At 57.3% G+C, this 21,156-nt stretch overlaps 6 protein-coding genes across 6 annotated transcripts; 3 read left to right on the top strand and 3 right to left on the bottom strand.

The window, feature by feature from the left end:
• Positions 1 to 155: 155 nt before the first annotated feature.
• MYCTH_2309412 (uncharacterized protein) lies at positions 156 to 3,473 on the bottom strand. The gene is made up of 2 exons (XM_003665490.1): positions 3,362 to 3,473; positions 156 to 3,237 (listed from the first exon to the last, which is right to left on the bottom strand). Exon 2 carries the CDS (start codon positions 3,157 to 3,159, stop codon positions 418 to 420), a length of 2,742 nt encoding a protein of 913 aa, XP_003665538.1. The 5' UTR covers positions 3,160 to 3,237; positions 3,362 to 3,473; the 3' UTR covers positions 156 to 417.
• Positions 3,474 to 5,555: 2,082 nt separating this feature from the next.
• Positions 5,556 to 10,607, bottom strand: MYCTH_2309414 (glycosyltransferase family 1 protein). The gene is made up of 4 exons (XM_003665491.1): positions 9,419 to 10,607; positions 8,920 to 9,357; positions 6,097 to 8,850; positions 5,556 to 6,022 (listed from the first exon to the last, which is right to left on the bottom strand). The coding sequence occupies exons 1-4, from the start codon at positions 10,451 to 10,453 to the stop codon at positions 5,663 to 5,665; spliced, it is 4,587 nt and encodes a 1,528-aa protein (XP_003665539.1). The 5' UTR covers positions 10,454 to 10,607; the 3' UTR covers positions 5,556 to 5,662.
• A 1,004-nt stretch (positions 10,608 to 11,611) lies between these two features.
• Positions 11,612 to 13,479, bottom strand: MYCTH_2309416 (uncharacterized protein). Its single transcript, XM_003665492.1, has 2 exons — positions 12,785 to 13,479; positions 11,612 to 12,733 (listed from the first exon to the last, which is right to left on the bottom strand). The coding sequence occupies exons 1-2, from the start codon at positions 13,317 to 13,319 to the stop codon at positions 11,703 to 11,705; spliced, it is 1,566 nt and encodes a 521-aa protein (XP_003665540.1). The 5' UTR covers positions 13,320 to 13,479; the 3' UTR covers positions 11,612 to 11,702.
• A 116-nt stretch (positions 13,480 to 13,595) lies between these two features.
• MYCTH_2309418 (uncharacterized protein) lies at positions 13,596 to 15,302 on the top strand. Its single transcript, XM_003665493.1, has one exon. The coding sequence runs from the start codon at positions 13,716 to 13,718 to the stop codon at positions 15,171 to 15,173; it is 1,458 nt and encodes a 485-aa protein (XP_003665541.1). The 5' UTR covers positions 13,596 to 13,715; the 3' UTR covers positions 15,174 to 15,302.
• Positions 15,303 to 16,528: 1,226 nt separating this feature from the next.
• MYCTH_2309420 (uncharacterized protein) lies at positions 16,529 to 17,146 on the top strand. Its single transcript, XM_003665494.1, has one exon. It carries the CDS (start codon positions 16,638 to 16,640, stop codon positions 17,028 to 17,030), a length of 393 nt encoding a protein of 130 aa, XP_003665542.1. The 5' UTR covers positions 16,529 to 16,637; the 3' UTR covers positions 17,031 to 17,146.
• Positions 17,147 to 18,863: 1,717 nt separating this feature from the next.
• Positions 18,864 to 20,919, top strand: MYCTH_2309422 (uncharacterized protein). The gene is made up of 2 exons (XM_003665495.1): positions 18,864 to 19,264; positions 19,416 to 20,919. The coding sequence occupies exons 1-2, from the start codon at positions 19,038 to 19,040 to the stop codon at positions 20,557 to 20,559; spliced, it is 1,371 nt and encodes a 456-aa protein (XP_003665543.1). The 5' UTR covers positions 18,864 to 19,037; the 3' UTR covers positions 20,560 to 20,919.
• Positions 20,920 to 21,156: the final 237 nt, after the last annotated feature.

Consider the following 21,156-nt stretch of genomic DNA (forward strand, 5'->3'; position numbering starts at 1 on the left):
GAACGATGGCGCTGCTTCGGCGAGGTTTCGATTGGTGGCGGGATCCATGATTACGTAAGGAGGAAGAGTGGGGGCCAAATAACGCCAATCTACTCCCGGGACGCTGGTACTCTATTCGTGCACAGCAACAACTGAAGTCCGTGACAAGTACGGAACACATATACCAAGTCCGCGAGTCTGAGGAGTATAAATGTCAAAATTCGAGGCTGTAAAGATGCCAGTGCATTACGGGCTACAATACATAATCTGCACGATAAATCTCAGTCAACTCCGTCCAACAACCCGCCCACGCTGGTCCCATATGTATGTAACACAAAGCGCCGTAGAAAAAAAAAAAAAAAAAAAGAAAAACACAACATATCTCGGACCCGTTGTTCCTCAAAACATCCTTTCCTTCACGGGAATTAGGAGGGCCTACTAGCCATTCTCCGTACCCACATCCCCTTCAGCGCCAGACGTCGTCTCTTCGGCGGCCATCTGAGCCTCCAGTTCGGCCTCGGCTTTGCCAAACTCGGCCTCGAACTCGGCCTCGAGCTCGGCGACATCAAACTCCATCTCCTCGTCCTCTTCTCCCTCCACCTCGTCACCCTCCTCCTCCACGGCACTGTCCTCCGTGCCCTCCATCTCCGCATCCTGCCTGTCCGATCTGCCCGGCGTCGGCAAGCTGCTCCCATTCTCCCCCGCACGATAGAGACTCCGCAGCGACGACCCGTGTTGGCTCTCCGTCCTGCGCAGGCGCTTCGCAGGCGTGCCATTTCCCCCTTGGCCTTCACCCTCGCCATCTCCACCGTCATCGTCGTCTTCGTCACGATCCTTCCTCTTCTTGCTACTGCCACCACCACCACCAGTGGACGGGCTAGCACTTTTACTCCTCCTCCTCCGACCATCCTCCTCCCCCAGCGACGAGGAGCCGAACTCGTCTTCGTCCTCTTCGGCGCGGGGCCCGTTGTCGTCGCCATCCTTCTCACCCTCGCCCTCGCCGTCATCGCCGTCGCCTTCTTCGTCCTCATCTTCGTCCTCGTCCTCGTCATCGTCGTCCGACCCACTCGCCAGAAACTCGGCTAGCTCCTCGTCCGCCGAGCCCCAGTTGAATGTCTTGAGCCCGTCGATGGGCGACGACTGGCCGTCGGGAAGATCATCGGGGAGGAGGCCCTCCTCAATTTCCTCATCATCATCATCATCATCGCCCGGGTCGCTCTCTTCGTCGTCGGCGGATTCGCCATTCTTCTTTAGCTTGAACGTGTGGGTCTGGCCGGTCGGGGATATGAGTTTTAACCTGGGACTGGTGCCATTAGTTTCACCGTTGAGGCCTCTGCCGCTGCTGTCGGCTTCGGTGTCCGTGTCTTCAACCTCGTCTTCGTCCTCGTCACTGGCGATGAGCTGCTTGTGTTCCGGATCGTCCTCTTCGACGAGGCGCGCCGTGAAGAGGTAAGGCGACTCGTCGACGGCCTTCCACTGGCTGAAGCAGGCAGCTAGCCATTCCTGGCTGACAATCTTGATGTGAGGTCGCCGCCGGGCTTGGAGGAGCTTCTCCCTACCCGGCTGCGCGGCATTGACGACGAGGTGTGTCACATCTCGGCTGACCTTGGTGAGGAGCTCCGCGCCGAAGGACATGATCTGGAGGCCGAGCTCGGAGCGGTATATGTTGATGTCCCTTGGCAGTAAGCCAGACAGGACAATCTTCTTGCCCTGTAGGACTGTGCTCTTGAGCTGGTCGAGAATACGCCCGGCGTCTGGCACTGAGTCGAGGTCGACGTCGGCGGACGAATCATGCGCCGCTCGCTTTCTGTCGTACTCGTCGTAAAAGGCCCGATGGAGGGCGGTGAGGTGCTGCTCGAGATACTTGAGCTCCTCGTCGTCGTCCTGCAAGACGCGATGGCGCTGTGGAGCAGGGGACGACGAGCGTGACTCGGAACCGTCATCCGATTGAACGGTCGCCTTCTCAGCCTCTTCGTCCTCACGATCGAGCTGCTCTTGGAGCACCTGGAGCGGCCTGTCCTTGATCTGCTTCTCGAGCGCGCGCTCCTGCTCCTCGACCTGCTGTTGTGTCAACGCGCCGTCGTCGGTTCCGGCGACGGCGACCTCTTGGTTCTCGGATGCTTTGCTCTTCTTCCCCTTCTTCGCCCCGTTGGCCGTCGCGCCCGACGTGAGCAGGTCCTGGCGCTTCGGTAAGAGGTTGGAGTTGATATCCCCGATGCCCTTGAAAAACTCGTAAGGCGAGACCTTGATCAGGTTAGGTCGGTTACGCGGCCAGACGTCGGACCGGTCGTCGATAATGGCCACCATGTGAGTGCTGACTGGGAAGAGCCGGTGCAGGCTCTTGGCGAAGATATTGCCGTTCTCGTCGCGGCTGATGACGCGGTTACCGAATAGCTTCTTGTCTGGGTCAACAACGCGTGCCACATTCTGTGCGTATGCGCGCGTACCCATGGTGTAGACATGCAGCTCGTACATCTCGGCGATGCGCTTCAAGAAGTCCTGGAGCCCCGGGCGCATCTTGATGTAGTACCAGCATCGTCGCGCCAAGTCGGTCGGACCGTCGTCCAGCTGGAAGCTCTTGACCTCCTTGGCCAACTCGTGGTTCGGGTTGGTTGGGTCCTTCTGCCACTCGCCCACGGTTGGGTCGATGCAGGCCTGGATGATGGTTTGGTCCAGATCGACTACCAAGCTCAGTTTGCGGCTCTTGAGGAGGCGCCGCTGAAGCTCCTGTTCTGTGCGCTGAGCTTGAACCGCGCTGACGGTCAGGTTAGTCTGGTCGTGCACCATGTTGATGGGAGCACGCGCCGTGTCGCTAGTCTCGGTCGCCCAGTTGACTTCGGTCATATCCTTGCCGCACATGCCGCAGAGGCCCTGGAATTGGATCTCGTGTGGGCAATCCTCCTTGACCTCCATAGCTGGCGTGTCGGACACGATGTGCTGGCCTTCGCGGATGAGCCAGTGCCTCAGCTCGCCATCGCTCGGGGAGTCCCATGTCACGATGGTCGTCTGCTCTTCTTTCCAGGTCTCGCCACGGATGGAGTCGCCAACCTCCTTCCACCATTTGAACGAATATTCCATGAGGGTTTCTTGTTTCTTTATCCTGTCCCCGGGTTTTTTGTGGAGCTTGACGACGGTGATGGGGTACCGTAGCCGGCTCCCCAGCCGGACGGTTTTTGACATAGTGTCGACGAGGGAAGGACTGGTCGAGATTTGCGACGGTAGGGTTTAATGGATTCGGCCGTTGTTCGCGCGTTGAGCCTGCCCGCGGGGTTGAACATTGTTAATCGCGTTGCCGGGCAAAAAAAAAGAAAAAGAAAAGAAAAGCCAAGACTAAAAGGATAAATTTATAATAATGGCGAAGAGATGAACCTGGGTCACTCACGCAGTAGCCTCCCAATACTCGAATGAAACCGGTGCCCAAGTCGGTTGGATCACCCATCGCGCAGTGGCGCGCACAGGTTCTGTGTACCGTGTACCGCGGTCGATAACTGTCGGCTCTGTCTGCGCGGGTGTCGCGATGCAAGCTCCCAGAAGGCGAATGCGACGGCGGACAAGCTGCAGAAAGCGTGGGGCGCTGAACCAAGAATGGTTAGCGTAGCAGCCGCTTGCGTGGGGCACAGTGGGCTGGTGGTCCAAGCTCCGGTAGCCTGGAATCGTGTGTTGCGGGACGAATGTGGGTCGACGTTCAAGCTCGAGCCACTGCTTTCCCAGGTAACCGGAGAAAACAGCCAACCAGAACTGATATGAGGCGACGGTTCGTATGAACAGGAATGAGACAAGTGGTACAAAGATGCCAAGGTTTAAGTTCCTGTCGGAAGGAGTCAAGGTTAGACGGGATGGGAGAGGTGCGAAGAAGTGGATGATGATGTAATGCCGGATTTGTGGGTTGGGATGTTGTATCGACGCACTGACGAAAAGGAGTGCCGGCAGTCGCAAAGCAATGAGCCAACCTTTGGGTGGGTTGGGCAGGTCCTTTTGTACCTGTGGCGGCTGATCCGGGATGCGCTTTGGTGTCCAACCAATTTTTCGAGCTGCACGCAACCCCTGCCGAGCAACTCAAGCAGGTTCGCCGCCCCTCGTTGCGGGGTCATGTGTGGCTAAAACGTGGCGTGCAAAGGCACTTGAACGCTTCCACTTGTCATTAAGATCGGGTAATTTTAGTGTGCTTGGAATCTTGTAACGAACGTGGGCGAGTTTCAGCAAGATTATTTCCGTTTCCCCGAGCCTACCAAAACGCAATGCACGGGATTTCCTCCCATGTTTCTTAGACTTTGACTACACAGTAACTGATGAGTCTTGTGGTTAGTCATAAGGCTTGACCAATCATATACTGAGAAGACATCGGTGGCTCTCTGACTTGGTTAACAGCCGTGCCGTGTCTATGAGCTGTGGCCGTCTGCAACTTTGAACTCATAGGTAGCCAGAAAGGCATCATCAAGCACAGTTCCCCACAGGTGCCTAGCCCTTCCTTGTCTGCCTGCGCTCTTCCTGTTTTCTTTCCTGGCTTCATCATTTATAAACGGTTTTCACGTCGTTTATCAACTCTCGCCTGCCCTACAATCGTAATCAGGGAGCGATCTTAGGCCATCCTTTGAAAAATCCTTTGAGAAACGCTGCAGCTCCTTTGACCGGATATCGCTCTTAGCAGTTAACCCTCTCAAATTAAGTGCACTAAGAAGAGTACAGTGCAAGAAGTTCCCAGCCCAAAGACTTCAAGCGGCCAAGTCAATAGCAGGAACATATAATTATCAGAGGAAGGATAGACCAGCTCGAATTAAGCGCTCTCACATTACCCACTCTGCAGATCGGTATTGGTAGCGTCAACATGTGCTCCCATGTCAGAAGCGTGTAGTGTAAGCTTCTGAGGCACTAGCTACGAGCTAGCCATAATTACGCTAAGGCACGCTCGCTAAACGTATTGACCATTTACTTTGTCTATATATAGCGCTCCTTATTCCTTCTTAGGTAGTCCGCAAGGCACTTTTGTTGAACCTTCGAAGCCATCGCTGTAAAGCCTCCTTCTGTTGTTCGAGTCTTCTAACTGCGTTTGACATCCCGGAGCCAAATGAAGGAGAACACCAAAGCTGACAACTCATCACCTCCAGTTACCACCAAAGGTCCACTGCCCTGGGTCATCATGGAATATGAGGTTTGCAAGTGAAGACTAGGAGACACAAGGTCATATGTGTATCTAGTAACCATTACTCTATAGTGATACGGTCCTTCGTGTCCTATCCAGGACCGGGTTTCCTGTAAGAAAGGAGGTAGGGGAGTGTATAAGGTGTATACATGTAGGACGTCGCGCGGCACCCCGCCGGCCAAAAGAGAAGAAAGCAGAGGCAAGAACAAAGCGCCCGATCAGGCTATCCATCTTCTGTGTCCCAGCCCAGCATCCCTGACGAACGGGAGCTTGAACCCAACACAACCCACCCCAGGCATGCCAGCCAAACCAATCTGGTACCGTCTGCATGTGTATCCCGGACCCAACTTCCACCTATGCCCGAACCTCTTGAGTCATCAGTCATCATCATGAGTCCCGAAACGCCAACACCAGCTCTAGTCCCAAGAATGGGAACGAACCACGGCATGCGTTCCCCACGCCCAATCTAAACGTGAAAGAGTAAGTACGCAACATAGGAGTTCAGGCATACGAGAAACGGCCAAGTACAACACCAAGCGACTCTCACGATCCTCCGCCGAGCTCCGTGCCCGCCTCGCCCGGGGCCCCACCAGCAACAGGGAGACCGCCAAGTGCCCATGGAAGGTCGGGTACGGTCCTCTTTAGAGGACTGTTCACCGAGAGGCCATCCACGGTCTCGGCATCTCCGCTCACAAAAGTCCAACTCTCTTCCTCGTCGTCGTCGAATGGATCCGCGGCATCGGCAACACCCGAGGCCGAGCCGTCGGTGGACGTCCCTACCGCAGCTGCGGACGCAGCCGCCTGGCGGCGGGTCTGGTTCTTGCCCGTCTTTGCGCGGATTAGCTCGGTAGCGTACTCGAGGTCGCGGTATATGCATTTGATGGCCGTGTCGACGCCGTTTTCCTACACGAGGGAGCGTTAGCACCGGGCGGGCGGGTTCTTCGGGGAGGTCGGCGCGTGCGTGGATGACTACGTACCTTGCGGATCTGCTCACCCAACGATCTCGCCTTGACGATCATGCGTTCGCTGTGCGTCGCCTCCCACAGCGCACGCGCAAACGACGCCGCGCCCCACTTCTTGAGGCAGATGCCGACACCAAGGTCCTCCACCCGCGTGCCGAAGAAGTACTGGTCGCCGAAAAATGGCCTGATCACCGTGGGGATCCCTGCGCGCAGGCTCGCCCCAGTGGTGCCGCTCCCACCGTGGTGCGCCGCGGCGTCGATCTGCCTGAACAGCCAGTCGTGTGGCACCGATTGGATCTGGAAGATCTCCGGTGGCAGCTCCGGCTCCGGCCTTTTCTCTTCCGCCGGTGGTCCGACCTTGGCGCCCCCCTGCTGTTGTTCCCCTTCCTTGTCCTTTCTGGTCGGCAAGCGATCGCTCCACCCTTTACTAAGGATACACCGCACGTCCGCCTTAAGTACGGCATCGATCACCTCCTGTGTCATCTTGGCGGGGTCGGGTACAAGAATGGATCCGAACCCGACGTACACCAGCTTCTTGCCGTCCCGTCGAGCCTTATCGATGAAGTCGGTTAGATCTTTGGGTGGCTCCCAGTTCCTGTCGCCCTCGTCCAGGAACCAATACCCGGTGACACGGATCCAGTCACTGTAGTCCAGCGGCGGAGGCACAACGTATGGGGAGAAGTTGTACAGGAACGGGACTTCGTTGACCTGCAGCTTCTCGAGGCTGGTATTGGGCAACCCCAGGAACCGCCTGCGCCAGCGGTTGATCTGGTGTGCCGTCGCCTTCCAAAATACTGTCTCAAACATCACGTACGTCACGTAATTGTAAGCGCCGCCCATCTTTTGGCCGGGCATGATGAACGCGTGCGGGTAGGCGCGGGTCCGGGTCCAGGGCATGGTGAAGGCGCGGAAGTAGGGGACGCCGAGCGCCTCGGCGATGTGGATACCGGCCATGGCGGAGGGCGACTCAATAATCAGGTCACTGCCCTGGCAGGCGTTCCAGGCTGTCTCGAGCAGCTCGTCGAGCCAATCACGCATCTTGGCATTGGCCTCGCGGAAGAAGCCAAGCGTGAAGGTGCCGTTCTGGATGCAAAGCTGCATAAGCTCCGCCGGGTCGCCGCCGACGTAGGCAAACTCGATCCCGTGAGACTCGATCCAGTCCTTGAACTCGCCGTGCGTGGCAATCCGGGGGCGGTGGCCTTCTTCCAGAAGCCGCTTGCAGAGCGCGATGTACGGCTGCACGTCGCCCCGCGAGCCGATGGTGAGGCAGGTGATTCGCATCGACTGGGAGGGCTTGAAGTTTAGAAAAGACGCCTTGGGGTCGTCAAAGAGAATGGTTGGTGTTTCTGAGATGGAGGACGCTTCGCGAGGGAGCCGGACATCGTGGTCGGCAAATTCCTCATTGCGCGCCTTCTGAAGCGCAACGTGTTCCGCGACGGCGGCTTGAGCTTCTTCGGAGTCGACACCGTCCGGGATGTCAGACTCGGGAAGGTAGCGCATCGCTTCCAGGCTCTGGAGAATCGTGATGGTGCAGTCGTCGCGAACTTCTGCCTTGTGGAACTCGAAGAAGAGCTCCTCGTGACCGCGGATGACGACGACAAGGCCGGCATAGCCGAACCGGAAACCCTTCTCTTTGTCAACGTTCTCAATATCTCGCAAGGGAAGGATGAGTTTGGTGCGCGTGCCGGGAAGCAAGCTGCGGAAGCAGAAGTGGCGGTCGCTGATGTAGATCTTCCCGTAGAGCGGCAGGACGCGCATCATGTGTCCAAAGTAGGCAGCCTGGAGCTTCTCGCTCTCAGGCAGGGCAAAGTGAGCCCTGAATCGGGCTTCCGAATTGGCCCGATCGGCAGGGTCATCTCCGGCATCCTCTTCGTCGGTCCTAAGACCGGCCGGTTCATCATAGTGTTTCCCCCCACCCTTCCACATGCCCGATACCTTCTCAACGTATCCCATGGACTCTGTTGCCAGGAGGTTGCTCATGCGCCTGGAATGGCGGTCTAAGTATCCGATCAATGCGTTTGCCTTGCGAAAGGGATAGCCTCCCATTGTTGCTATACTTTGTAGCGTCGGCGTGGTTGCAATTGCCTCAGCGTCTCCCGCTTCCGTCGTGTGAGGCCTGGAAGCGTCGCGCCGGGCTTGCTTTGACCGTGCTCCGGTTGGGGATAATGGATGTTCAGCCTCCCGGTTCCCGTGTGGTCGCCGAGTGGTTGGGCTGTGGAAGACGTCGCTGTCCTTCAGTATCTGACTCGCCGATGGGTCTTCGCTACTGGCCGAAGCCATCATTGCCGACAGGCTCGCGTGGCTGGGATCGCCCATACTCTGGACGTAGGAGTCACTGCTCTCCTGCCTCTCGTGGCCGCCGTCACGTTTTCTGCTGAAAGACGGCCTGCCGGCGCTGCGACTGCGGCGCGGTGGAGAGTCCAGATTCAGACCGCTCTCCTTAGCATCCATGCTCCGTCTGGTGAAAGAATTGAACGCGTCGAAACTCGTGCGCGGGCGGTCCATGCTCGGCCGGGGGCTCGGCGAAGAGCCGCAAAGAGGCGAGACTGGTGAGAGGGTGGCCCTGACGCCTTCACGACCCTTGCCTGAGACCCGGGACGCAGGTCCAGGCAGTTGCTCTCGATTCCCGCTGTTGCTTGTCCTGTTTGAAGACTCGGCACTCGGCTCTGTTTGGTCACTGGGACCCTGCGCCTGAGACGAAGAGTCCTCGACAAGGATTTTGAGAAGGTTGATAGGTTCCTTCCCGAAGCTGAAGAAAGCGAAGAAGTACTGCCAGAGTGTCAGCAATGGTTGATTAGTTAGGTGGCGTGAAATCGTCAGCGGCAAGACAACGCATACCTCGTCAATGGCGTAAGTCTCGTCGTTGTCGATGACTCGGATCTTGCAGGTAGCGGCAAAGTCCAGCATGTGTGCCTCTTCGACATCAATGACGTTTTCGATTGGGAGCGAGATCTTGACGCTGTCGCCATCGTTGTGCGACCTGAAGATGACCCTCTGCAGGCTCTTGACCCACTCTTTGGCACTCTGGGGGCTATCGGCCCTGAAGTAATACGTGCGGTTATCGGTGGCGACGGTGAAGTTGACGCCTTCCTTGTCCTTGTCGGTGATGGTCGCCGAGATGCCGTACCGTAAATCGATCTGGCCCTGCGGGAAGTAGAGATCTTGGGGATCGCGATAGTAAGACAAAACATCACCCTTGAGGCGGAACCAGTAGCGGTTGTATTTGGGGTTCCTCTTGCCGCACTTGGCTAAGTAACCCGACCTGGCGACTTCGTGCTGCGGCTGGTGGTCAGTATCACAGGACGCCGGGAAACAAGCGGGCGTAGGGATACTTTACCGCCTTCCTGGGCAGGTATGCGTAAAACGCAATATGCCGCGTCGTGATGTACATGTACCCGGTGAGGAGGACGTGCTGGAGGAGCCAACATGGATATTCCTGAATGACCTCTTCGGCGCTGTCGAACTCGAAGATCTGTGCGAGCTTTTTGGCCAACTCGGTCGGCCCGGGCTCGCCCGAGCCGTCAGCCGTCCGGGAGAGTTGGTCCGACGTCCTCTCGAGGTCGAAGCTCGGCCGCGCCGCCATTTGAGCGCGGGCTTCCAGCATCCTACTCATGACGGGGGCCGTCGTGGTCTCGGTCCGAGTGATCTCGATGGCAGGTGCGAGGTCGGAAGGTGGCACGTCCGTGTCGGTTGCGTCGCCCTGCAGGCGCACGTGCTCGTCTGACCGCGGTGATTTGGGCGATCTGGAGGACTTGAGTTTGTCGCTGAGCCGCGCCAGGCCAGGAACAGACCGCAGAAGCCGGCTCTCGGAAAATTTCCTTCGATGACGGTGATCTGACTTATGTCGGAAGCGCCCGTGCCGCGGAAGCACTGTGGTCTGGGAGAGGGTTTCAGAAGGAGCAGATGCATCTTGCAACCCCTTGGGTCCGGCAATAGTTTTAGCCATGGGACTCTGCGTGTCTTCGTCATCATCCGAGCTGTGTCCCTCAAAGCGGTCTGCAAAGTCTGCTTGGCTTCCTGCAGCAGCAATCAGACCGAATATGCTCTGGTTCATGTTCATGAACATGCCGCCGCCGTAGCCCTGCGGACGCAACACCTCCTCTTCACCATCGGCGGGGTCACCATGGTCTTTTAGACGATCGGGAAGCTCCATGGTGGGTGTGTGCGCGCCGTCGCGGCGCTTCTTTTGGAGCTTTCGGGAGACACGATGCACGGCGCGCCCATCGTGATTTACATGGCTAGGTCCGGCCGACGGAGACGTTGGAAGTATCGACGGCTGAGTTCGGCCCGCATCCGTTTGGTCGGGGCTCTTGGGCGAAGGTTGAGGTGCGGCGGCGGGAGGCGGTGCCGTTGGCGCTGCGTCTTTGTCCATAGCTAGGTAGGTACGGCTTCGGTGAGGCGCCTAGCCAACAACGGAGGCACGTAAGTCTCGTGGATGTAAATGACAAGACACTTATCCATCAAACAAGGCTGACAGGGGCACTGACCGTCCTTGTCTAGCAGCAACGACAAAGACTGATGCCTGGGGGTTAGGAGGGGGTGTTATCGCGGAGAAGTAGGGCTGCTGCAATGTTCGCAGGTCGGGGGGGCAAACGGGCGCCCGAGATAAGGATTGTGAGGATCGGGTACGGATTAGGGTGACTGTCTGCAGGGTGGTGGTGAACGGCCTTGGAATTATTATTATCGTGAACTGCATGCGCGTACACGGCCGGTGTAGCGAGAACCGTAAAGGTGGTTGGTCAGCGGACATGGCTGGTTGCCGTTGTCACTAGAACATGGAGCTGATTGGAGTCTCCAATCAATATGCGAGCAAGTTGGTCCGAGCCGCAGCGGTGCACCACGGGCACCAGGGCGGGCAGGCCGTCTGCCAAGTGTTGCCTTAGTTATTAACCAGGGTCCGGAGCCAACAGCCGGGGGTGATCCGCGGCCGGGATCTTGCGCAAAATCCTACTACGGAGTAGTACGGAGTGATTGACATCAGAACGACTCTACTATCTAACGAAATAATCATTACACTATGGGTTAAGGGTTCAGATCCAGCATCTATCGTCTACATCGCGGTTCAAGCACTCAACGGCCTTCAGTTCACCCCACACCCCATGACTTGGAGACGCCGCCCTGCCTACACTAGTGCACCCAGAGCAGCGCTCAGTTGCAACGTGAGAGCCTAGGGCTTATCGATAAGCCACGATGCAAGTCTCATGACGCAAGAGTCAACCGTCGCCTGCCGGTAAAGCCCCGTTCTTTTGTTCCCATCACATGCAACCAGCAGACCCGGGCGCCACGTCTGTCCGGAATCTCGTACAACTTGGAAATGGGGAATAGTTTAATTAATGGAAAGTAATATTGAGCATTCCGCGCTTACGTGCATTGCATGTTCTATATCCGGCAATAATCCAAGCATGTCGAAGAGCAACCAGGAAACACACTGGAAACAGCATGCAACAGAAATGGTGCGGCATCACCCGCCCCTCTTCCCACCATTACCGAGATCTGAAATTCAACGACTACACTAAATCTGGCGGTTTCAACTCGCCTCGGAACTGCGAGGCTATTCCGAGTTTGGACCAGCCACTTCAGTAACGTTGACACCCAGCTCAGGCAGCTCCCCAAAGTTGGTGTCACATCCACAGGCAGAGCTTCCCGCTCGCGTTCCCACCTGCCACCCAATCCATCGTCGGATGGAAGTGTGCCACAGCCGGCACCGCCGTGATGCCCTCGCCATCCAGCTGGGCGAGCTGCTCGCCATCTGCCGAATACACGTCCACAAACCGGTTCATATTACCAATGACAAATTTCTGCAGCCCGTCCCGCGGGCTCCTCTGCCACTGCGGTTTGAGGATGGTCACCCAGCGCCCGGTCTGGTTGTTGTGCGGGATCTGCCGCGTCGGCTCCATCTGCGCCTCGGTCAGTTCCGTGCCGGCGGCCCACTTGCTCGCGTCGGGGAACGAGTAGATTTTGATGCGGTCGTCGTAGCTCGACGTCGCCACGTGGCCCGCGCTGCTCCAGCTGGCGTGTGAAACCGACAGGCGCGACTCGTGCATGCCGAGGAGCGCCGGCGCACGCGCGTGGCCTTTACCGTGGATCTTCCGCAGGTCCCAGATCTTGAGCGTGCGGTCGAGCGAGGCCGTGGCCACGAGGTGTGGTAGCTCGGGGTGCAGCGAGAAGCCTCCAATCTTCTGGTCGGTCAGGCCCCAGATCTCGGCCGTCCCTGGCTTGGTGCGCAGATCGTGCCGCCCCAGGGAGCCTTGTAGCGTGGAGAAGATGATCATGTTAGGGTCGTTCGTTGGCATGTCGATTGCGCTGATGGGTAGGTCCTCGTCTGCAGCGCTTGGGGCAAACACTTGGGTTGAGACGCCCTTGTCCAGGTCCAGTTTGCGGATAGATGAGTCGTAAGAGGAAGAGAAGACGGCGTTGGCGTCGACAGGAGAGAAGTGAAACGCGGTAATGGTTCGCGAGTGCGTCTTGAAGGCGGATATTACGGGGTCGGAGATCTCGGCATCCTCGTCCTCGTCATCCTCGGCCTTGACTGGCTCTTGTGATGCGTCAAAGACACCCATTGCACCCTCCTTGTCACCAGCAAATATGATCGGCTTGGACTCGGTGGGATGAAAACCCAACGAGTATACCCGTTGTGGCACGATTTTTATGTCTGATCAGGGTTAACAAGGAGATGGGGTTGAACTAGGGGGAAGGTAGGTACCTTGGACGGGCCATTTTTCGTAAAGTTTCAGTCCGCTCATGCGTAGCCTCAAGTCCTTTAGCCCTTTATCCGCTGTTTCTGCCACATCTTGGTCGGTGAACGTCCTCACGCCTGGCTGTGCCCCCCTAACAGAGAGCCCCTTCAGCCCCGCCAGCCCGTCTAGGCCCCCCTCCCATTTTCGACCCTCAACCTGGATATCTCCAAGGTTCAGGTCTCCGCTGACACGCATCTTCTTGGCCTTAGCCTTTTCCGCCTCCGCCTCCGCCTCCACCTCCGCCTTGCGCTTGAGGATCTCCACATCGGCGCCGCGCCCTGCCAGTCTGCTGCTTTGCCGCGTCGGACGGGGAGGTTCGCGCTGGACGGATTCTCGCTTGACGCGTGCTGTGCTTGAGCGCTTAGGTTTCGGCGGAGCGGGCTTGGGTAAGATTTTCTCTGCGGTGGCGCTGATCCCGCTGAGGATCGCCGCGTTGTTCGCGATGTTTTCGAGTCGCTTGCGCTCGAACGCGCTGATGACGGGCTCTGATTTTGGAGGCATGATGAAGAACGCGTAGCGGGAGCGCAATTGTAATCTTCAAAACATGAATTGGACAAGACCATGCACGAAAAACGCCGTAGGCGTGGTGCAAACTCCGGCCCTGTCGCGAAACGAAACGCGAAAAACGCGAGGAACCGGGAATCCATTAAAACCAGGCGCGAGTTGCAGAGCGCGAAATCACGGGAATCCGCAATCCTCCCCTGCTACGCTAGTGCACAGATTATTCCGCAAACCCACCTTGGTGGGACCCCAAATTGCAAGGATCCGGCGGCGACCGGGAAATTTTCAGCATCGTGTCTGGCCAAGCTCTGTTCTGCAACACCACAAACTATTCGTACTCTGCATCGCAACCGATCACTGGACATGGCAGGTAACTAACCCCCCACGTTGCCCAACATGTCGACAACCCTCATGCCCTTCCTCTACCAAACGCGCACCCTTCAGCTGCTGTCCCGAACCGGTTTCTCGACGCCCGCATTCCGCGCCCTCTTCCACTCTTCCAACCGCACCAACCACCCGAGGGAGCGACCCCGATCGGTCAAACCCGCTAGAGGCGGCGACGATATTCCGTTTGAATTGCCGGAAGGGTACGAGCCACCGGTTACTAGGACCGATGCCGAACGCGACGCCGAGTCGTGTATTCGATCGACCATCACGCCGTCGGAGCAAGACGTTTTCAGTCGCATCTTTGAGGAGATCGCCAGCCGTAACAAGGCGGGCAGCCCTGCCTTGAAACCGTCGACAGCGTCCTCCCCCAAGGACTCTCAGGCCCGGGCTTCGGACGAGTCGGAGGCTGGCCCTCTGTCGTCTGGACTCCAAGGCTCCAAAGCTGATGACTTTGGAGGGAAAACCGCGGAGCCTAACGCCGAGTCGTTCCGCAACACGGTCAATATCATTGTGCAAGACGCGGCCGAAGTGCAGTCAAAAGCTCGACGGCAGATGCATAAGCCGTTCGACCCCCTCCATCCCCTTGGGCAGACATCAGCAGCAACCGAGTGGGAGAAGGCATTGCTGCGCTTCCCCCCCAGCCTCCGCGAGGCGGCCCGCATGGCGCTCGGCACCATAGAGGAGGAAAAGGCGTCGCAGAAAGTTGGCACGGCAGCCTCAGATTCCGACCCAAACCTGAGCGAAGAGCACCCGGCGGGCCAACAGATCGACCTCGCTCTCGATCCACTTTCCAAGACGGTCCAAAACGAGGCGCTCCGGCGCGAGGAGCGCAAGCGGGTCGACGCCAAGATGCGCGCCGCCAAGAGCGACTTTGAGCTCTGGGACGTCCTCGAGGAGGAAGTGTTCCCGCTGGTCCACCGGCTCGGAATCGACGAGGACTCGACCAAGGCGGCCTCCAAGCGCGGGAAAAACGGCAGCAGCAGCAAGCGCAAGCGCGGCGACGCGGCCAAACTCCCGCTGCACATCTACGGCCCCCTATACCCGTCGTACCTGCTAAACGCGCTCACCCTCTTCGACACGCAGTTCGCCCGCTCGTCGCCGCTGGCCCTGCACATCCTGCCGCGCGTCAAGGAGCTCGGCCCCGCCAGCTACGTGCTCGGCGTGAGCACGCCCTTCTACAACCAGCTGGCCCGCGTGCTGTGGAACCGGTACGGCGACCCGACCGCCGTGTTCAACCTGCTTGAGGAGATGCGCGTGGCGGGCCTGTACTGCGACGAGGGCACGCGGCTCGTCGTGCAGCAGATCGAGACGTTCCTGGCGTCGGTCAGCCAGGGCCGCTGGGGCCCGTTCCTACGGGAGCTGGCGAGCCTGCCCGAGTACGAGTTTGCGGTGCTGCCGAGGATCCGGCATTGGCTGAAGACGATCGATAGCCATATCGCGGAAAAGAGGTACGAATTGCAGGAGTAAGGGGGAGGAGGTGCATCTCCGTACGACGGACTTCCTTCAACAAAAGCGGTGTGGGTTACCAGCGGTCTACTTTAATTCAGTATACGTATGTCTATGTACATGTACAACAGTGTCACGGTATTGGGATGTTGGTTAATAGAGGTACTCGGGCTACCGCTCCTTTCTCACCCTTCAGTTCCTTCGATTTGGTTGACCCGAGTATGCACTGCTGCTCAATCTGCAACATCGCCATGAGTTGTGTTCATTTAGGGATCTCCCTCACGGGCCACGGTGGCGGAAGGTGAGCTCGAATCCCCTCCCAAGTGACTTGGAAAGGGTAGAGGTAATCACGCGTTTCTCGCTGCGGACGATCCGGGCAGGCCAGGCCCTTGACCCGCCTCCTGAGGCCTGGTGGGTAATTGCATACAGGAGCATGAAGTGACTGACTGGTCTGTCTGCTCGACAGCCTTGATCGACGTGGCAAAGAAATACTGTCTATACGGCCCGGAGCGTGGGTTCGTATGGCAGACGGAATACACCCTTTTCCGCCGCTTCCAGCGGTCTTTGGTGGGGATCTAAACGCGTTTGAGGCAAGGCCGAGTAGTTGTGTGTGGCCGCGTGAGGCCCGGCCAACACACCTCACTCCGACTCATTCGGGTTGTGTGAGCACCAATTCGATAATATCTCACCAGGGATGAGTTCTGCTATGGAAGAGAAAAAAAACAACAAAAAAAAAAAGTTCCACGACACCCCGAAACAACGGGATGCAAGTTTGAAAGTGCCGTTCCGTTTGCTGATAAGGCCCCCACAATAAGTCCAGCTCCTTGCACACTGTGTGTTTTTGTCCCCCGACTCGGGCCCGCCTCGCACCGGGCCCGTCTCACACCGGGCCTCCGTGGCCAGGCCACCATGGAAGGGCCGGGAGGCGGGACGAACGACACAGTTCCTCCGCAGCAGAATGGCCGGGCAATGTTCTTGGATCCCCCGCTTATCCGGGTTTGTCAAACCGAGGCAAAACGGCCCCGGTCGAGCCTCTCCGGAGATCAAACTTCTTTGTCCGGCAGACGGTCTTTTGCTCGTGACCTGGACACGACCACAAAAATCTGGGGAACACCCCTCTCGGAAAGTGATCGTCGACTCCTGGTAGTACTTCAGTATTTCGCGGCGCAATTCGCGGCGCAACAATCAATGCCTGCCGCTCGCTCAAAATTTCACGCCCCTTTTTCCGCCAGCCTATTTGGGCACACGCTCCCTAATTACTGTGTAGACTGCAAAGATCACAGAGCCCCGGCCGCGTAATTCACGACACCGACGCTTCGTGACGGAACTGGCTTCCCAACTCACGCGCCGCCGCCGCCTCTAGCTCCGTGTTCTATTAAACATAAACGGAGAATAACAACCGACTTATAATTACGAAACACCAGGCAAGCGAACTACACCACAGGAACTACCTCACACTCTCGACATATTATCTGTGAAAAAACCATGGTCCGCCGCGCTCTCAGCCACCGTCGGAGCAGCGGCCTCGATCTCAAAGTTGACACGGCCGCGTTGTCCCCGGACTATAATACCATCCCTATCATGATTTTCACCCGCACCGCGCGGCGCGAGTCGCTGCCACACTCGCGGCACCACCAGCTGCGCCGGTCGAGCAGCGTCAGCAGCAGGAGCACCGTGTCGTCGTCGTCGTCGTCGTCGTCGTCGTCCTCGACCTCGTCGTCCGTAGCGAGGCTCGGTGGATCAAATAGTGATGGCGGTGGGAAAAGGGGGACGGACTCAGTTTATGATGGAGGTTCGGTCATCGAGGATGAGGCTGACGAGACGTTGGATGAGGAAAACGAGAAAGAAGGGGACTTAGAAGTCGCTCATGTGGGTTAGGTTAATCGCCCAGTCATAATGGAGCCTGTTGGATATGGGTAGCACCTGCAAGCCATTATCAATATAAAAATCCAATAATTAGAGCTCCCTCCGATTAGCTCAATGATAAGTACCAGGTACCCTTCCTAAGGTGTCCGCTTTGGTACAACTTAGCTCCGAGCTAACACCGTTGGCTCAAAGCTTCGCTTCGCGCTAATGCTTACAGAAGATTTACTGTCTTAGACACATGCAGGTAATGCAGAAAGGAACAACCTGATCACTGAGGCCCGGCTAGCTACTGGCAGCTACATAGTACAGCCACATGCTTGAAACAAGTGCCTCCTTAAGCGCGGGCTGTATGTGAGGTAGGGAAAGCGCACCATGGGAGGGCAAAGGGGTAATTACCTACAGCTTCCAATGGCCGGTAAGATAGATATTGAGAGCTAAAGAGGGATCTTTATCGTGGCTGAGCATTCCACTCTCTCTTCGATTTCGTACGGCAGCCTCAGCCACGGGACCTGCACTAGGAAACGGACTTTGTCCATTGGGTCGACCGCACGTCTCGAGGACAAGGCACATTGCCTCCTGGGCATATTCGACGTCCACATGCCGCTCTCGTACGGGGAAGGAGAGCGGGCGTTCATCCGACTACAGCGAACGATAGCCCAGAAAGTGAACGACATGTCGCTTTTTGCCTGCATCGCCGAGAGTCAAGGCTGCAGTGTACAGGAGTCGGGCCTATTTGCCGTGGACCCGTCCGAGTTTGCAGCATGCGGAGATTTCGAGCCCATCGTGGACCCGCTGCTCCCGACCATTTCTTGTACATACTCTCACCAATACTAGCCTGGAGATGACCACTGTCCTGGACTCTTCGCTGAACCCGGAGCACAAGGTCATCACGAGGTTCTCCAAATCCGCGGTCCGAACGGAGCCTTGTCCTGGTGTACAAAGAAACCCACGGAAGAGGTCGCACCAGCAGTTTACGGAATAAATTAGTGCCAAATAGCGGGCCGTCATGCGTTCCAAAGAGGCGGTTGAATCCAGCTATACCGGCAAGCCCCTTACCGAGCTGCCCGTTGGGGCAGTCCGCAAACTACCAACAAAGCATACCACATTTCAACCCGTAGTGTTCTACCTCATCGACACCCTATGGGACTCTTCATGGATAGGTATCAGTTCGTTAAGTGTACTCGTTACTCCGTGGAGAGTGTACTCGATTCTATAGGCAATTCTGACGATGTTTGCGATGTAGCGACTAATAACGTATTACAGTGCACATTAATAGGTGAATATTAATTACGTGATTATTTCTTTGCCAAAGAGCAAGGCTCTCAGCAACTCGATCAATCCAAAATATAAGCTGATTAACCCTAGAGCTGCTCTTCGCCATACTCTCTATATAATTTATTTAGGGCCACAAATTTGGATTATTATTTGTGTTAAGTTGATTGATTGAACTGAATAAAGTTTGTGTTGTTAAGAGCCTTTACATGCCGAAGAGCTCGCGTGCAGCCAAGATCAGAAGATAGAGATTTGTCTACGGAATATAGCAAGAGGAATTCACTACAATACTTTATATACTCTATTCCATGATTATTACTCTGTACCTGTTACTTCCTATCTTCAGGTAGTCTTATCGCATAGTTGCGCGTATACACTAGCCGACTGTATGTAAAAGGAGGGCCCTTGTGATGGTCCATCGAGCTAACCAATGCTCTTATTAAGGTACCTTTAATTATTAGCCTTTCTCGGACGCCTTCATCCGGCTGCCATTCACCGGCAAGTGGGGCTCCGACTAACCCGAACTCGCCGGGCCGACGACCCCTGATAGCCCTTCTTCCGGGAACCATAACCGTGAGGGGTATGATAAGCTGCTAACATGGCTTTGCTTGGTCATTCTTCTCACTAGATACTTTCCCACACTCGCTGTACTTATTAGGCATCTTACCTGGTTTAAGCCCAGGTAATCATTCAGGTTGCCCTGCTTTGCGCTTGACCATCCTCACCGTTTCACCGTGTCACCGCACCATGGGATCCAACCCGGCGATATCCTTCGGCAGACAAGCAGCCCGGGCCGCTCTTGACGCCGCCGAAGAACGCTTTGCCGCCAACAACACGCTCTCCAAGGCCCAGCATGAACTCGCCATCGGCAGCCTCCCGGGTGGCAACACCCGCACTCTCCTCCACACCTCCCCCTTTCCGCTCTGCATGAAACAGGGCAAGGGCGCCTACGTCTGGGACCTCGACGGCCACAAGTAGGTGTACAGGAGGGTCCGTTTCCCTCCTTCTCCCCTACCCCCCCTTCCCAACCAACCAACCAACCCCCCTAAAAAAAATAAAAAAAAAAAAATAAAAAAAAAGAGAGAGAGAGAGAGAGAAGAAGAAGCCTTGCTGACAGTCGACCAGATATCTCGATCTTGTAGGCGAGCTCTCAGCCGGCCTGCTGGGGCACACGCACCCGCAGGTGCAGGCGACGATCCGCCGCACGCTCGAGGAGACGGGAGTGTCACTGGGGGCGACGACGCAGCACGAGCAGGCGCTGGCGGCGGAGCTGTGCGCGCGCTTCCGCCTCGCGCGCGTGCGCATGACCAACTCGGGCACCGAGGCCAACCTGCACGCGCTGGCCGCCGCCCGCCACGTCACCGGCCGCCGCCGCGTCGTCGTCTTCTCCGGGGCCTACCACGGCGCCGTCCTGTCCTTCCCGAACGACCACGCCGGCGACGCCGGCGACGCCGCGCCCGCCCCCGCGCCCAACACGGTCGACCGCGCCGACTTTGTCGTCGTCCCGCGCTACAACGACCTGGCGCTGGCCCGGCGCGTCATCGAGGCCGCCGACGACCTCGCCGCCGTCCTGGTCGAGCCCGTGCAGGGCGCCGCCGGGTGCATCCCCGGCGGCAGGGAGTTCCTGGCCGGGGTGCGGGAGGCGGCGCGCAGCAAGGGCGCCGTCTTCATCCTGGACGAGGTCAAGACGTCGCGGCTGGCGCCCCACGGCCTGGGCGCCGAGCTGGGCCTCGGCCCGGACCTGGTGACGCTGGGCAAGTACATCGGCGGCGGCCTGGCGTTCGGCGCCTTTGGCGGCCGCGAGGAGGTCATGAGGGCGTACGACCCGCGCGTCCGGGGCAGCCTGGCCCACTCGGGCACCTTCAACAACAACACGCTGGCCATGTCCGTCGGCAGGACGGTCCTCGCGGACGTCTACACCCCCGACGTGTGCGTGCGCTTCAACCACAAGGGGGACCGCTTCCGGGAGCGGCTGGCGGAGGTCGCCCGCGGGTCGCGGCTGAGCTTCACGGGGAGGGGCTCCCTGATCGGGCTGCACTTTACCGAGGACGGGACGGAGGAGATCACCTGCCGGGAAGACGTCAATAGAAAGCAGCGGACGGACCTCCGGGATCTGTTCTGGTTCGAGATGCTCGAGGCAGGGTTCTGGATAACACGGCGCGGCGTCATCGCCTTGATCTTAGAAACACCGGACGAGGAGCTCGATCGCTTCGTCGAGGCTGTGAAGAATTTCTTGGAGAGGCATCGGGACATCATGATGGTCGAATAAATAAGGAGTCGAACGAGGGATCTGGGGAAGCCGTTTGATTTTCGAGCGCAATGCCATCCGTCATAACCACGAGACCATATCATATTATCTGGCTGTGGTTGTACGGATCCAGGCATTGATTGCGTTACAAAAAGGTCCCTAGCCTCTGCTATGGCTCAGTATATTCTATGAAACCCCCAGATATTGCTGATAGTTAACGAAGTCATTGCAGAGGGCATCAAGAATTTCTGCTCCTGGAGGCCTTGGCGGTGCGAAGCTCCAGACCATCCCGTTGTCTGCCGGCAACGATGCAGCTCGGAGTGTTGATAGCTAACCCGGAAGCGTAAACAACTCAACTACCCGAATTGAAAGCTGTAAGAGGGTAGGTATCCTCTTTCTCGAGTCCCTCGAGCAAAGATACCTACCTAAGGTAATCTTGTTAGACTTCCATCCCGGGAAGTTGTGCTTTTAATAACTCAATGATGCGCCTCCGTTATCCTCTCGTTCTTCTGTCCCGCAGCGTACTTATGGCACTGCTTGTTTTATATTTTGATTCTTATTTTGGCTCAGAGCGTCGACGTCCATGCTAAGATATCCGAAGCATCCATAGTTTGGTTC

Source organism: Thermothelomyces thermophilus, chromosome 5 (assembly GCF_000226095.1).
Source record: "Thermothelomyces thermophilus ATCC 42464 chromosome 5, complete sequence".
Taxonomy (NCBI): domain Eukaryota; kingdom Fungi; phylum Ascomycota; class Sordariomycetes; order Sordariales; family Chaetomiaceae; genus Thermothelomyces; species Thermothelomyces thermophilus.

Bases quoted from the DNA above. Each gene is read 5' to 3' on its own strand.
- MYCTH_2309414 (XM_003665491.1), bottom strand. From the start codon at position 10,453: ATGGACAAAGACGCAGCGCCAACGGCACCGCCTCCCGCCGCCGCACCT. The intron at 9,358-9,418 runs GTAAAGTATCCC...CACCAGCCGCAG, and splicing joins CATACCTGCCCAGGAAGGCG to CACGAAGTCGCCAGGTCGGG. The intron at 6,023-6,096 runs GTACGTAGTCAT...TCCCTCGTGTAG, and splicing joins TGGGTGAGCAGATCCGCAAG to GAAAACGGCGTCGACACGGC.
- MYCTH_2309420 (XM_003665494.1), top strand. From the start codon at position 16,638: ATGGTCCGCCGCGCTCTCAGCCACCGTCGGAGCAGCGGCCTCGATCTC.
- MYCTH_2309412 (XM_003665490.1), bottom strand. From the start codon at position 3,159: ATGTCAAAAACCGTCCGGCTGGGGAGCCGGCTACGGTACCCCATCACC.
- MYCTH_2309422 (XM_003665495.1), top strand. From the start codon at position 19,038: ATGGGATCCAACCCGGCGATATCCTTCGGCAGACAAGCAGCCCGGGCC. The intron at 19,265-19,415 runs GTAGGTGTACAG...ACAGTCGACCAG, and splicing joins TGGGACCTCGACGGCCACAA to ATATCTCGATCTTGTAGGCG.
- MYCTH_2309418 (XM_003665493.1), top strand. From the start codon at position 13,716: ATGTCGACAACCCTCATGCCCTTCCTCTACCAAACGCGCACCCTTCAG.
- MYCTH_2309416 (XM_003665492.1), bottom strand. From the start codon at position 13,319: ATGCCTCCAAAATCAGAGCCCGTCATCAGCGCGTTCGAGCGCAAGCGA. The intron at 12,734-12,784 runs GTACCTACCTTC...AACCCTGATCAG, and splicing joins CGAAAAATGGCCCGTCCAAG to ACATAAAAATCGTGCCACAA.